This window comes from Ictidomys tridecemlineatus, chromosome X (genome assembly GCF_052094955.1).
Source record: "Ictidomys tridecemlineatus isolate mIctTri1 chromosome X, mIctTri1.hap1, whole genome shotgun sequence".
NCBI classification, from domain to species: Eukaryota; Metazoa; Chordata; class Mammalia; order Rodentia; family Sciuridae; genus Ictidomys; species Ictidomys tridecemlineatus.
In genome coordinates this window covers 38,972,602-38,989,147 of record NC_135493.1, presented here as the reverse complement: position 1 = coordinate 38,989,147, position 16,546 = coordinate 38,972,602, and the positions used below count along the sequence as shown (strand labels likewise).

Below are 16,546 nucleotides of genomic sequence, written 5' to 3'. Positions count from 1 at the left end.
TGCACACACATGCATGTGGGAGACATGCATGCACACTATTGGAGAGTTTTTTCTTGGTGCTCTTCCAGATTTCTGCATTGGATGCAATGTGTGTAAAGGAAGAGCCGTGAGAGGCACCTTGTGAAGAACCTGAGAGCACAGACCAGAGGCCTGCAGCAAGGTTTCCTTCAGGTAATGAAATAATGAAATTGGTTTTTGTTTGTTTGTTTGTTTTGGTACTGAACCCAAGGGCACTTTAGCACTGAGCTACATCTTTAGCCCTTATTATTATTTTTTTTAAAATTTTGAGACAAGGGTCTTGCTAAGTTGCTGGGACTGGTCTCAAACTTGCAATCCTCCTGCCTCAGCCTCCCCCAAAGTGCTGGGATTACAGATGTGTGGCACCACCCCCAGCCAGACAGTGAATTTGGAAAAAGGCACAGAGTATTAAAAATGAACTCCAGGGGCTGGAGTTGTGGCTCAGTGGTAGAGTGCTTGCCTAGCATATGTGAGGCACTGAGTTTGATTCTCATACCACATATAAATAAATAAATAAAATAAAGGTCCATCAAAAACTAAAAACTAAAAAAAAAAAAATCTTTGATAAAATTTTTAAAAAGACTTTCAATATCCAAAACAAAACTGAAAAAGAACAAGTTGGAGGGGTTTATACCACTTGACTTTAGGACTTACTCTCTAGATCTATGGTAATCATGAAGATGTGGTATTGGCATTAGGGTATACTGATGAGTGAATGAACCAGAGGAGGAATTCAAAAATACCTGCACACATATATAGTCATTAAATTTTTCACCAAGTTGCAAAGTTAATTCAACAGAGAAAAGAAAACTATTTGTTAAACAATTGTTACTAGAACACTGAATGTCTATGGAAAAAATGAATCTTCATCACTGTCTCAGTCTATACATAAAAACTAATTCAAAATGGATTATAAAACTAAATCCAGATTCTTGGAATAGGCAAGAATTTGGGGAGAAGAGTCTACTAAAAAGAAAGAAAGACAGTGTAAGACAAAGGAGTGAGAGAGAAATGAAGAAAGAAGAAGGGAAGAAAATAATTGATGAATTCGGCAACCTGTCTTTATTGAACCTAAAAATTTTACTGATAAAAATACATCATTAAGAAAATTTATAGAAACAAAACAGAATGTTGGTTACCAAAGTCTGGGAAGAAGGGGAAAAGGTGATTTTTTTTTGCTTAGTGGATATAGCATTTCAGATGTGCAAGACAAAAAGATTTAGAGCTCTATTTCATAATAATATTAATACATTTAACACTACTGAACTGTACAATTATAATGGTTAAGTTTATGTTTTCTTATTACATTAAAAATATTTATTTTGGCATTATTCCTAATGCTGGAAAACTTAAAACAAATGTTCATCAAAAGGAAATGGTAAATAAATTGCAAAATATTCATAAAATAAAGTGACAGTAGACAATTTTAAAATGTATTTCTGATACATGAAAAATCATGGATTAATTTTAAAATGCACCTCTGTTGAGAGAAATAAATGAGGCACAAAAATACTGACTCATTCTATCTATATGAAATCCAAGAACGGAAAAAAATATAAAAAATATATATATATATATAGTCGGGAATTACGGCACACTCCTACAGAAGGATCATGAATTCAAAGCCAGCCTCAGCAAAACCAAGGTGCTAAGCAACTCAGTGAGATCCTGCCTTTAGATAAAATACAAAATAGGGATGGGGGTTTGGCTCAGTGTTCAAGTCCCCCTGAGTCCAATCCCCTGTACCAAACAAACAAAAATATATTAATTTATGGTGATGTAAATGAGAACTATGGTTGCCTCTGGAATGGGAGAATCACTGAAAAGTGGGGGAAGGAAAGTTTTAGGGTAATGGACATAATATATATTATGCAGATCTATGCAATTATCAAAATTCACTGAATGGAATGCCTAAGATGTGTAAATTTTATTTCATGTAATTATATCAATAAAGACATTTTATTACCCTATATGCATATATGATTACATGACCAGTGTGACCTACCAAAATAAGAAAGAGAAGTTATACTCATTTATGTATAATGTGTCAAAATGATATTCTACTGTCATGTATAACTAATTAGAACAAATTAAAAAAAGACAATGTGACATCATTCTATGTGAAATAAACTAGTCACAAAATCACAAACAGGTCCCTTACCCATTCATTGATTGGGTTATTTATTTATTTATTTATTTATTTATTTATTTATTTATTTATGGTGCTTGGCTTTTTGAGTTCTTTATATACTCTAGAGATTAGTGCTCTATCTGATGTATGAGGGGTAAAAATTTGCTCCCAGGATGTAGGCTCTCTGTTCACCTCACAGATTGTTTCTTTTGCTGAGAAGAAACTTTTTAGTTTGATTCTTGGTTTTAATTCCTGTGCTATAGGAGTCTTATTAAGGAAGTTGGGGCCTTATCCAACATGATGAAGATTAGGGCCTACTTTTTCTTTTATTAGATCCAGAGTCTCTGGTATAAGTGAGGTGACTCTAAATGGGATAGGGAGGAAGAGCATGAGAAGAAGACTGCCACTAAATAGGGAAGAGAGGTGGGAGGGAATGGGAGAGAGAAGGGGAATTGCATGGAAGATGGAAGGAGACCCTCATCGTTATACAAAATGCATGTATGATTATGTGAGGGAAAAAAATGTGTCACATTAGATTGGGTAGAGAGAGGTGATGGGAGGGAAGGGGAGGGGAAGGGGGCATAGGAAGGGCAGCAGAATAAAATAGACACTAGTATTGCTGTATGTATAAAAGTGGCTGTATAACCAGTGTGATTCTGCAACCTGTACACTTGGAAAAATGTGAAATTATACCCCATTTGATTCAAATGTATGATGTGTCAAGATCATAGTATTATCATGAGCAACTAATAAAAAAAGTTAAAATAAATGAAAAAATGTTAAAAAAAAAAATAAAGACAGGCTGAGAGTACAGTTCAATTGTAGAGTGATTGCCTAGCATGAAGTCCTAGGTTCAATACCCAGTATTGAAAAAAAGAAAAAGACCAACAATATCAAATATTGCCAATAATTTAAAGCACAGGAAGCTCTCCTAACTTACATTCAGGAAAGTAAAAGAGGGAAAATTTTGATGGTGTTTTAAAGTTAAATGTATACTATCCCTTAGCCTAGAATTTCTACTTCTAGTAACTTACCCAAAAGAAATTTAAATATGTGTTCATTAAACAATTTGTATAAAAATATCCACATCACCTTTATTTCAAATAGCCAAACTTGGAATCAGCCCAAATTCCCATCAGCAGGAAAGTGAATAATTAAATTGTGCTATATTCATTCAGTGGAATACAACTCAATGAAAAGGAACAACATATACATGCAATTATATGGATGGATACCATAGTCTTTATGTTGTAGGATTCCACTTACATGAGATTTTAGAACAAGCAAAATTTATTTAAGGTAAACAAACAGAAAAACAGAAATTGCCTGTGGTTGGGGGAGGCACAAATTTACTAAGGTACTTTTATGGAAAGAAGAAATTGTTTTATATCAGGAGTCAGCCATGTTTGTCTGTAAAGGTACAAACAGTTAATATTTTAGGCATTGCGGGTCATATGTGGTTTCTGTTACAAAATGTTTCTTTTTTTAATAATGTAAAATATACCATGGGCCACAGTTCTGTAATCTCTATTCTTTATCAAGAGAGAAATCTAGATTATATTGTTGTGCTTCTTTACCATAATGTTAGAGAAATTATATGGGCATTTCAACAAAGTAATAATAATAACCAATGAATTAGGAATGAGTAGAGGTATAAATGAAATAATAATGATAGAATGTTGATAATTGTTCAAGGTTGGTTGTGGGCACATAGATATTGTTGTATTATTCTCTTTATTTTCTGCATATTTTTAATTTTAAATAATAAAAAGCTTTAAAAGCATGATTGAAAGAGCCCTTAATGGGAATTTTGTAGTTACAGGTGACTATATAAATAAAGAAGTTTAATGTCAAAGCTTCCAATTAAAAAAAAAACAGAAAAAGAGCAACAAATTAAACACAAAAAAGTAGAAAGGAGGAAATAATAAGAATACAACACAATCAAACAGGAATCGGGGATACAACAAAGAAAAATCACCAAAGTCAAAAGCTGAATTTTAGAAAAGATTAATAAAATTGACTATCCACTAAAAAAATTGACCAAGAAACAAAAGAGAAAACATAAATTGTCAGTATTAGGAATGAAAGGCTGAATAATGCTGAAGACCCTAAAGATACTTATTTTCTAAAACTTTATGTCAGTAAATTTGACAACTTATATGAAATGGAAATATTCCTTTAAAGTCATAAGATGAAAGAGAAATTTTGAATAGTCAATTTTTAATAGTAAATGCATTCAATCTGTAACATAAAGTCTCTACACAAAGAAGACAACAATTGGAATCTATTGAAGAGAGTTAAGTAAAGGAATGACATGATCAAATTCCATTTTGAAAAGAGCACTCTGCAATGTGCAGAAGGGGTTTGAGAGTGATAAAAGTGAATGTGGAGAGAATAATTAAAAAACAATTTCCAGTGGTTGCCAGGGGTTGTGGGGAGAGAGGTATGAATAGACAGAGCACAGAGGATTTTTAAGGCAGTAAAACTAGTTTATATGATGCTATAATGGTGAATACATATCATTATATCTTTCAAAATCCACAGAACATACATCACCAAAAGTGAATCTTGTTGTAAACTATGGACTTTGAGTGATAATGATATTATGATGAATTGATTGTAACAAACATACCACTCTGTTGATAATGGGGGAAACTGAATATGTGGGGACAGGAGATATGTATGGACTCTCTGTATTTTCTACTTAATTTTGCTGTGAAATTTTTTTTATTGTTGGTCGTTCAAAACATTACATAGTTCTTAATATATCATATTTCACAGTTTGATTCAAGTGGGTTATGAACTCCCGACTTTACCCCGTATACAGATTGCTGTATCACATCAGTTACACTTCCATTGATTTACATATTGCCGTTCTAGTGTCTGATGTATTCTGCTGTCAGTTCTATTCTCTACTATCCCCCCTCCCCTCCCTTCCCCTCCCCTTTTCTCTCTCTACCCCTTCTACTGTAAATCATTTCTTCCATTTGTATTATTCTTCTCTTACCCCTCATTTCCTCTTATATGTAATTTTGTATAACCCTGAGGATCACCTTCCATTTCCATGCGAACTTAAAACTAAAGAATAAAGTCTATTAAAAGAAAATGTAATGGTTGTGGTAGCTGGAAGAAGATAGTTGCTTAGACTCAGGACAATAGTAAAAAAAAAAAAGTAGAGAAAAGAGAAGAACATTGGAGGTTTAAGAAGAAAGAAATAGCTTTGGAGTATGGGTTACAGAAAGTGAATTATTCAGTGAAGTATAATGTACTTATCAGACAGTATTAAGGGCCATTTTAATTAAGAAGTATGACATTGGCAACAAAGTAGACATGCAGACCAATGGAATAGAATGAAAGACACAAAGACAAGCCCACGTATTTACAACCCTTTGATACCTGACAAAAGTGCCAAAAGTATATGTTGGAGCAAATATATATTTGGAGAAAATGGTGCTGGGAAAACTGTATCCATATGTAGACAAATGAAATTAGATATCTATCCCTCACCCTGCACAAAAGTCAAATCAAAATGTGTATTAGATGAGAAACCTTTCAACTGCTAGAAGAAAACATAAGATCAGCACTCCATCGTATAGGTGCAGGCATTGACTTCCTCAACAAGATCCCTAAAGATCAAGACATAAAACCAAGAATCAATAGTGGGATGCCATCAAATTAAAAAGCTTCTGTATAGCAAAGGAAATGATTAAGAGAACAAAGAGAAAGCCTACAGAATGGGGGAGAATCTTTGCCAGCTGCTTCTCTGACAGGGAATTAATATCCTGAATATATAAAGAATTCAATAAACTTAAGGTAAAAAAAAAACACCCACAAATAACCCAATCAATTAAGTAGGCAAAGGAACTAAACAGACATTTCTCAAAAGAAGAAACACAAATGGCCATCAAATATTGAATATCTCTAGAAATCAGGAAAATGCAGATCAAAACTACATGGATTTTGTTTTGGTTTGTTTTTTACACACACACCCCCCCCGCCTTTAATTTTGTTCAGATGACAGCAGAACCTGGAGAAGCTGTTGCTGCTACTGATGCACAACATACTGCTATTATTGATTTATACACACACACACACACACACACACACACACACATATATAATTTTGAATTTTTGGAAACTTTATGCTGTCAACTTTGGAAAAAGTATCCCAGTTTACTGTGTTGAGTTGGTATTGTACAGAATTTAACAATCATATTGATCTAAAAATGTTAAACTTATTTTTTCCCATTCATACAAGGGTAATGCACTGTATCAAATATGTAAGGTCTTATCATATTATATGGGTTTGATTACAGAAACTAACAAAGTATTCTCTAAATAATGAAAAAAAAAACTACATGGAAATTTCATCTCCCTCCAGTCAGAATGGCAATTATCAAGTATACAAATAATAATATATGCTAGTGAGGATGTGTGGAAAAGGTATAATCATACATTGTTGGTGGGAATGCAAATTAGTATTACTGCTCTGGAATGTAGTGTGGAGGGTCTTCAAAAGACTAGTAATGGAACCACCATATGACCCAGCTAACTCACTCCTTGGTATTTATCCAAAAGAAGTAAATTTAGTATATTAAAGTATACACCTATGTTTGCATACAAGCAAGAGTATAACTAGAGAATTGAGTTCTTGAAGTGCAAATGTTGGGTTACAGTACAAATGTACAAATGCACTTTTTTAAAAATTGTAGTTGTAGATGGACAGTATGCCTTATCTATCTATCTATCTATTTATTTATTTTTATGCATACTAAGGATCAAACCCAGTGCCCCAAATGTGCTAGGCAAGTGCTCTGCCACTGATTGACAGCCCCAGCCCACAAATGCACCTTTAATTTTGATCAAAATTATCAAGTTTCCCTCCAAATAGGCTTTACCAATTCTTAGTCTTGCAAAATGCATATGCACACTCTTTATCCCATACCTGTATTCACACTGGACATTATTAATTTTAAAAGATTTGCCAAACTCATGAGTGAAAAATATAATGTTTTTGTTTGTATTTTTTCAGTTGCTAGGAAACGTGATCATTCTAAAATTTATGCCTCAACTCATGATCTCAAAACTTGTATTCAATATCAAGTGTCTATTAAAATATATAATGTACAAAGTTAAGTCAATTTAACACATCTAAAATAAAATCCAAATTTGGAAAATCTTTTTAAAAAATGAATTAAAATATGGACAACAATATCAACTGAAATATGAGGGAGTTAAGATGACCAAACTGAACCAATCTTATGCTCAAACCTGGTTTGAAATCTACTGCCTACAGCTTTCTCAGATTTGGCCCCATTTTGGTTCCAAATTTTGTATATAGCTTTCTGTTGGACATCCTGAGTCATCAAACCACTATGAAATTGCATATTTTAGCTAACTTTGGTCTCTCTTCAGGGCCTATGTCTCATTATTTCCCCTTCAGCTCCAGGCACCAAAATCACATGTAAGTGAAATACCAAATCACAAGATCTCATCCTAATCCCTAGGGTACACCCTGTCCTCCATGAGTCACCTATCTTCTGTTTCCTTTGTTTTCTCACATGTACAGTGCTCTAGATGTAGCAGGTGCCTCATGGACTCAAAGTTTAAGGGGCAGTCAAGATTTTAAATTATTTAGAAGGGATCATCCTTGTCTTATCTACAGGTTGCTTCCTTAAGTAAATTAACCAAGGGCTCTTTGAATATAAAATGTGGAATTAGGGAAATAGCCATTTATAAGAGGAAGTTAGCAGTTAATTTTCCCAGTTCTGAATTATGGTATATTTAATTTATAATAATCATAAAAGATATTATTTTACAAAGAAGCTATGTGCCAGGAAATGTGCAAGAAGTTTTATATGAATTGTCTTGTTTCATACTCATCTGAACCTAGGAAGTAGGAAGTAAGCATTAATATGCTTTTTTTACAAATAAGTAAATTAAGGCTCAGGGGCTTTAGGTGACTTGCCCAAGTTAATATATAGCTCTTACACAGTAGAGCTGGAATTTGATTCTTTCATGTTTCTTTGGTTCCAGAGCCTATAATTTTGCCATTGCATCTCATGATCACACCAAGCCAGTAATAGCCCTAGTTTCCCTGCATGGATTTCTTAAAGAATGTTCCTAAACAGCTGGTGTAAGTTACTTTGGAGAAAGGACTGATTGTAGGATATAAATGAGGGTTTCTCATATCTTTTCAAATGCATCACTTGCATTTGATTTAATGGACTTAATGTCTCCAAAATCTCCAAGAGAGTACTTTTCAGCCTCACATCCAGTCACCCTAGAAAGAAAAAAGGAAGAGAGTAGTGATAATAATTGCCAGCAGTTTTAGAGTAATGTCCCTTCCCAATAATGGTTTACAGTAATACTATTAATACAAACACATTTTTCTCCTTTCTCACCCTCCACCCCAAGGGAATTCTGTATTCTGAGCTAGATTGAGATTGTGAAGAGAAATTAAAGTTAAAAATGCAAGCTAACTCAAGACAAGGGAACAAATGCAGGTATGCAGATCCCAGAAAAGGAATGATACCACTCTATGCAATACCTCATGTAACTGGAAAATGCTAGGTTATTTCACTTACTCAGAGCTAAGTGATGTAGCACCAGGTTTTCTGTGATTAATAGTGGTGGTCAGTGGTTGCAATTCCCACTGCCTTGAGGCATCTGTAGTGGGAGACATAGGGCCGGAGATGTAATGCAGCAAATGATTCCTGCATTTACCTTGATGTATTTTTCTCTTGTGGGACAGGCCATTTTAAGGGGCTCATATGCTTTAATCACAAACTGATTGGTTTAAATGTAAACTAAACATTTTTTATTCCAAGGCACAAATGTATTATCATAGTAATATATGCAATGTGGACTCTTTTGAAAGTATATTTTTGCTTTTTCATTCAAAATTATTTTGCTTTTTAAATTTTACATATCTATGGACTATAGTGTGATGATGCACATGATGTATAATGATCATAGCATTTATTATTGTTTGTTCTTTTTAGATACACATAACAGTATAGTGTATTTTGGCACATTATACCTACATGGAGTATAACTTATTCTAATTAGGATCCCATTCTTGTGATTGTACATTTATTCTTGACTCTTAATGTACAAACTGCTATTTCTAAGGCAGTAACACCAGTGTTTGATAGATAATTTTCTTTCCATGCATAGTCTCAAGGATGCTTCAGTCATCAAACCCTATTTAGTTCTGTCCAACCCGAATTTTTTAAAAAAGCAATACAAATAGAGATTCCCATTTCTCTATAATAATAATGTCTTACATTTGCACAATGCTCTTTAAACTTCCAAGTGCTTTCACATCTATTACCTATAGCCTGGAGATTCCATTTCTGGCTGCACCAACTTGTTATCAAGTAGAGATAATAAACCAGTGAGCTCTGTGCAATCAAATCTTGAGAATAAAAGAGTGTAACCACTCTCTTATTAAGGAATATATCCAGCTGTAGCAGTGCATCTGGAAACCTGCCAGAGGCAAAGGCTAATGGGAGCTGCAGGCATCTGAGTACTCGCCTGCACTTTGTGTTAGAAAGCATCTTTTAGCCAAGGAGCTCAAAGCCCTTTAACTAAGGGAATGGCTCCAGTAGACCTTGAGCAGCTGGAGAAAACTACACCAGCCAAACTTAGTGCTCATAGAGTTTAGAATGGTATTCCAGGATCAGTGCCTATCTGTAGCAGAATAGTCAAAACATTTGATCAAGCAATTCTCCAAATGCGACCTTGGATCAGCTCCATCAGCATCACCTGGGAACTGGTAAGAAAGGCCAATAATTAAGTTCTACCCATTTTTGGCATCAGAAATTGTGTGTGGGGGTGGGGGGGAGTCTATCAATCTTTGTTTTCTCAAGCCCTCCATGTAATTCTGATACACAATAAAGTTTGTGATTTACCATCCTAGCCTGTTTTGAACCTCATTCTCTGTTGTACTCACTTCACCTCCCCATTTACCTCTAAGTTTTTCTCATCATCATCTCTCTCAACCGGAGATCAAAAATTCGCTCACAGGAGTCAGGAGGGCCTGACATAAACTCGAAATTTTACCCTTCAGAGGACTTTAGTGGGATCAAAGGTTAAATATTAAGCTGAAAAAAATAAACCTCTAACTGGGATTTTTACAAAATCAGTCAATGTATGGTATATAACTGGTAGACTAAAACCTCAGTACATTCACATTTATGTCATTCAACCTATTGTCACTATTAAATAATATGGAACCTTTATGTGCATTTTCTCTCAAGTACAAACAATTAATTATGTGAGTACAAAAATAGTGTATATTTAAGTACACATGTTTTTTTCAGTTACCGTGTATATTCATACTTGAGTACACCGGTATAGACTTAGATTTCAGAAGGCTCTGCACCTCACCCCATTCCAGGACTAAGCTAGGAAGCCAGAATCTCTGGGACTACTCCTACAGCACTCTCATATAAGTTAGTGTATACTGTCACTGGAAATAGAATGCTCTTAGATGTGGTGCCCATTATGCAGTGCACAACCTGAACAGCAGTACTGGCAGCCCTGATTCTGCCTTATAGCTGGCACCTGATACCTTTCCCCTGGCATCAACCGTACTGCAGATATAAGTTGTAATTCTATCCAGATTGTTAACTACCACAAGTAACTAAGCATAGCATTTCCCCGCCAAATCACTAAATTTGAGAGCTGGAAATGTTCTTAGGTATCCCTAACTCAATTTCTTCATAGTTGATAAAGAAACTGAAGGCTGAAGAGACTAATAGGTCTAAGTTCAAAAGACTAGGCAATAACATATTCAGAACTGAACCAAGGTCTTCTGTCTTTCACTTTGTTGCTCTTTCCCCTTATGTGGCTTCCTTTTGCTTGGAGGAATTGTGTGTATTTAAGATTTCAGTAAGTCTCACAAACTTTATAAGCCAATTTTTACTGAGTCTGTGTGCATGCTACTTCATGAATAATGAGGAAAAGGGAGTAAATGGGCAGGTTTTATCTTCACCATACATGCACTATTTGTTTTGTTTTGTTCTTTAAAAAGAGAGAATGATAAAATACTTCACTCATCACTCACTTTTTAATTAAGAGCAATAAACGTGAAACTCTATTCACTAAAGTTTTTAGAAGTAATTTAAAGTCCATCAGTTTTTCACTAAGGCCATGGCGTATTAACTAAGAAACAGAGAACAAGGTCCTAGATCTGGCTCTGCTTCAAACTCAAGGGTGGCCTTAGCACAGCCACTTAATCAACCTGAGCTTCAGTTTCCCCACCTATAGAGCTGGACTTATTCAGTGATTTCTTAGGTCCTTTTGAGCTTTGATGATCTAAGACTCTGTGAGGAGAAAGAGAAAATGATTGGTGGAAGGGAGAGGGGTAGAGACAGATCTAAAAGGCAGAAAGTGAGGACACAGAAAAAGGCTCTGGGTAAGAGAGATGAATGGGAAGAAACAGTAAGGTGAAACAGAAAAATGTAGGGAGAAGCTGAAAAGTAGAGAGGCAGAAAGAATCAGAAAACGAAGACAGAAGATAAATTCAGTGGGTTCTTCCTGAGTGTCAGGATTGTATTCCTTCTCTACTCACCTGACACTCTCCTGTCTATGGCTATTAGAGCAGATCATAACATGTCCCCACCACCTCTGTTATTCACAACTTCTTCTGCCCAGAAGTCATATCATCTGGCTTTCCTTTCCACATTTCAAACAGTATCTGTGAAATCAAGGTCAAGGCTACTGTGCAATTCTGAAAGTTCTGCATCTGTATATACCAGGAAATTGTGAATTTATGTCAGTATAGTATCCTGCCATAGTACATCCTAGAGAAGCCTGTCCTTTATTATTACACATCTGCTACTCATAACATTAACTGGTACATTATCTGGAAATTTCAGAACTTCCAATAAAAATTCTTATGGAAATTTGATGTTTTAAAGCAGAACTAAATGATTTGTCTTATTTGAAGCACTCCTAATGAGGGAAAATTTCAGAAGACACACTGGACTTCTTTGTTTGATCTGTTGATTCATTTGACCTATGCTCCCTCCTAGAGACTTCTTTAGCCCTAGCAGGCAGTTTTCTAGTCTTGGCTGTTTTCCTTCACACCCTGCCTTCACCCTAATCTTGATTTCACTATGTGATGTTATTTTCACCAACTCTCCATTGTAAAGATAACCCCCCACACACTCATGATCTGACTGACCAACAGTCATTCCAGGAAATAACTCAGCTCCTTGCCTCCTTCCAAAACAAGGAAATATCTGACAGATTCTTAAATGTAGGTTATATACAAAAGTTTATTTTTCCCTTCTCAATTCTACATTGTAACCTTCCAACCCCAACAAATAAAACATACCACAATTGAACACATAAAATTTTCCAGAGAATCATAGCATATCCATGCCAGAAGAGGCCTTAGAGGTCTTCTAATCCAGCAATTATCAAGCCTAGCTGCACATATCAAGAACTTTAAAAACATAACAATTCCTGGGCCCTTCTCCATACCAAATGAATCAGAATTGCTAGGAGTGGGAACCGAGGCATAAATATTTTTTAAGTTACCCAAGGACATTGTAATAAGTAGTCAGAATTAAGAACTCAGTTTAACCCCTCATTTTGCAGATGAAAAAGCAAAGTTATTGAGATTGACTTCAGAATCATAGAAGTGTCAATACATTTATAAAGCCACCAACCCATTCCATTTGACATTCAAAAGCTTACATTATGCATAGTCTTTGATAGAGTAGAGCTGCCAATTCCAATAATTCAAGTTTACAATTAAGGCAAATCTCCTCTTTGATTGAATTAACTTAACTCCCTGTTAGGATCCAGAGGCTTCCTGCTATGAATTTAAGTCAAAGCTCTCAGGTATATTGAAAAAGCATATGCCATGTCATTTTGGTGTTGTGGGCCTGTCTTAGTCCATTTGGGAGACTGGATAATATATAAAGAACAGAAATTTATTCCTCACATTGCTGGAGGCTGGAATGTCCAAAATAAAATTATGGCATGTTTGATTATCTAGTGAGGACTTTTTCTTCACTTCCAAGATGGCATCTCATTGCTGCATCCTCTAAAGTGGAGGAACATGGTGTCCTCACATGGCAGAAGGTAGCAGGAAAAGCTAACCAAATGCTACACAAAGTCTCTTTTATAAAAACTTTAATATCATTCATAAAAGAGGAGCCCTCATGGGCTCATCAATTTTTGAAAAAGCCATCTATTAATATCATCTCATTTAGCCATTAAATTTCAACATTTAAATTTTAGAGGTAACACATTCGAACCCTAGCAAGGCCCTGTGAATTATGGAGAACATTCTCTTGAAGAATCCAATGTGGACAACAACTGAAAAATCATCATTTCTTGTTATGAACTTTCTTTGCAGTTACTGTTGAAGTTGGGGGTGTTTGCTGCTCTTGGGAGTATCTTCAAATAAAACAAGGAAACCACACTGGAAAGGCCTCAGTTAGGAAGGACAGAAGGACAGTCTCATTTCCCTTTACCACCTACTTAACTCTCTCCTGCTGAGAAGAAATACTTAATCTCTTCAACTGATGAATGATTTGTTATGATTGCCAAATTCTAGTATTTTAGAACTTGGGAGAGGGAGGAGGCTCTTAAATTTTGAAAGAGAGAAACTCCAGTGAAATAAAAACGATTTATATTTTATCCAACAGAAGATAACCTATTACTCAAAGAGGCAACATAGTCTAAGAAAAAGAAATAAATGTATATTTTCAAAGTTTTAGTAATATCAGAGGATAAGAAGTGCAGGAAGATCAACTAGAATTTGAAGAAAAGTAGTAGAATAGGTTCTGCTCTGCACAAACATGTCTCTAGACAATGCATCCCAAAGAGTTAGCATAGGAAGTCATTTCTTCTATTATTATTCTATTATTAGTCTTTGATTTATTATTGTCTTGTTGTCCCCGATGTCTAGACAAAACATTGAAATAGGGTCTCAAGTACTTTTTTCCACATGTACATTAAATGCAAGAGTTAAAGTGTAAATAAAGTTATAAGTAAGGAGATTAGTTGCTGAGGAAAATCATTGTCAAAAATGTTAACCAATGGGGCTGGGGCTGTAATTCAGTGGTAGAGCACTTGCTTCACACATTTGAGGCCCTGGGTTCAATCCTAAGTACCACATAAAATAAATTAATAAAGATATTGTATCCATCTGCACTAAAAAATATATTAAAAAATGTTAACCAATCAAGTCTATAAGTGGACACAGGCAAAAAAAAAAAAATGAAACAAATTGCCAAAGCCTCAATATTCTTACTCAAAGACTAACAACTAAATCACTACCCCATTTAAAAACTCCAGAAGGCAGCAGATTAGATAGCTGTTGGGTGTCCTACTTCATAAATTGCTACTTTGGAGTCTTTATAGGTACCTGTAGCTAGACTCCCTGAAGAAAATGAGAGCTTTGGGGACCTCCCACTTTGAACCTCTGAGATGATCTGGAAGCTTACACTGGCACGACTTCCTCTTTGTGAAAACATTAGGAAAGAAAGGTTATGAACAAAATTCTTATGATTTTTAATACAGAACACTGAGCTATGGTATAGATACTCTGCTTATTTGTTTTTCTTTTCTTTTTTATTCATAAGAAAGAAACCATATGAATTAAAACCTGTAGATATGGGATTGATTAATATTCCCTAACATTCAAAACTTTTTTTAGTTCATCATTGGCACCTTACATAAACTTCATATATCACCCCCCCAAAAAATGGTTTTCATGCACTTCTTTCTCCCAGAGAGAATTTGAATCATAGACAGGAGGGACAATAAGTAATACCAGTCAGAATTTAATCCAGGACCCTAATTTTATAGACAAGAAACTGAAACCAAATTAAAGTTGAAGTGAGTTATTATATATAGTCCATAATTAAGTTAGAAAAGTGTTTTTTTATAAAAATCTAACATTTGAAGAATAAAAAACACCAGAACTAGAATAGTATCCCACCCTTATGACCCTCAGGACTGCCTCTTTGTTTTACATTATACTGAATCACATCAGTTTGTCAGCTTTTTTGCCACTGTGACTAAAAGACCCAACCAGAAAATTGTAGAGGAGGAAAAGTTTATTTGAGGGCTCACAGTTTCAGAGGACTTTGTCCACAGAAGGATGGCTCCATTCCTTGGGGCTCAAGGTAAGGCTGAACATTGTGGAGGAAGAATGTGGCAGAGGAAAGAGGCTCACATGATGATCAGATAGCAGAGAGAGAGAAACTCCACTCTCCAGATACAAATACATACCAGCAAGCCAAGCCCCAATTCGAACCTCCTCCAATCACACCCTACTACTTCAGTTACCACTCAGTTAATCCTTATCAGGGGATTAATTCACTGATTGGGTTAAGACTCTCAACTCAATCATTTCTCCTCTGAACCTTCTTGCATTATGTCACACCTGAGCTTTTGGGGGATACTTCACATCCAAATCATAACAGCATCCTTCTTTGTGTATTTAAGATTAATGACAGAAGGAATCCCTGGAAGGAGTAAAATGGTAGAGAGTGAGTAGACTCATGACTTATGGGTTTGAATCTTAAATAGGCCAGATTCTCCACTCCTTGACTTGTTAAGTTTTACAATTAAGTCTGGTAAAAGAGGGCTGGGAACTTCACAGTTGAATGACAAGATAAAGAGGTATCTACAATCTGTGTTAACCTTTAAAATTGAAATTCTATATCTTCACCAAAGCAGTAGACTTATTTCACATTTCGAAGGCATAATAAATCAACAGATTTCTCAATATTTTCTTCATATCTTCAAATGCATCTTTCTTAAAATTATAGCAATCCAGAATTAGCAGTTCTATTTAATATTATTTATGCCAGTCCCACTTCCAACTCCAACACCCTCATTTTTAGAATGAAAAAAATAGAGATCTAGAAAGGGCTATAGTGGGTGAAACAGGATTCTTCCTGTTATATTTCCTAATCTTGTGTTTTTCTACAACATCATCGTTTTTATCACTCTTGTTTGCCAATAATAATCAATCTTAAGTACTTTCTAACACTCTGCCATTAATGGTCTTTGATCAAGTGAAGATCACTAGTTGACTCAGTCTTGAGTTAAGCTCCTTCTGTACAAGATTATCACATTCAAAGTTCCAAGACAATGAATGGTAAACTATACTCAATCCCTACAAGATGTAAAACTTGACTCTTCACATAACCCTTGCATTAACCTGAACTCTCCCCAACAGAGCAAGCCCAGGGAGGAATCTGCATCCCTTTCTTTCTTTATTTTCATATCTCAGCAGGAACACCTAGATTTGTATATGGAGACATAGACCTCTTCATGGAGGGCAAAGGAGAAAGTGCTATCAAATCTGCCAAAATCCACATACATTTGGACTTCAACTTCACTTTTTCCCCTAAAAAA

At 35.1% G+C, this 16,546-nt stretch overlaps 1 protein-coding gene across 1 annotated transcript in view; it reads right to left on the bottom strand.

The window, feature by feature from the left end:
* The window catches only part of Gucy2f (guanylate cyclase 2F, retinal), an 89,130-nt gene that overhangs the window by 39,760 nt on the left and 32,824 nt on the right, over window positions 1–16,546 (bottom strand). Inside the window, 3 exon segments of the mRNA XM_078033927.1 lie at window positions 8,334–8,419; window positions 8,421–8,432; window positions 14,509–14,647. Of these exon segments, the coding sequence (XP_077890053.1) occupies window positions 8,334–8,419; window positions 8,421–8,432; window positions 14,509–14,647 (237 nt within the window).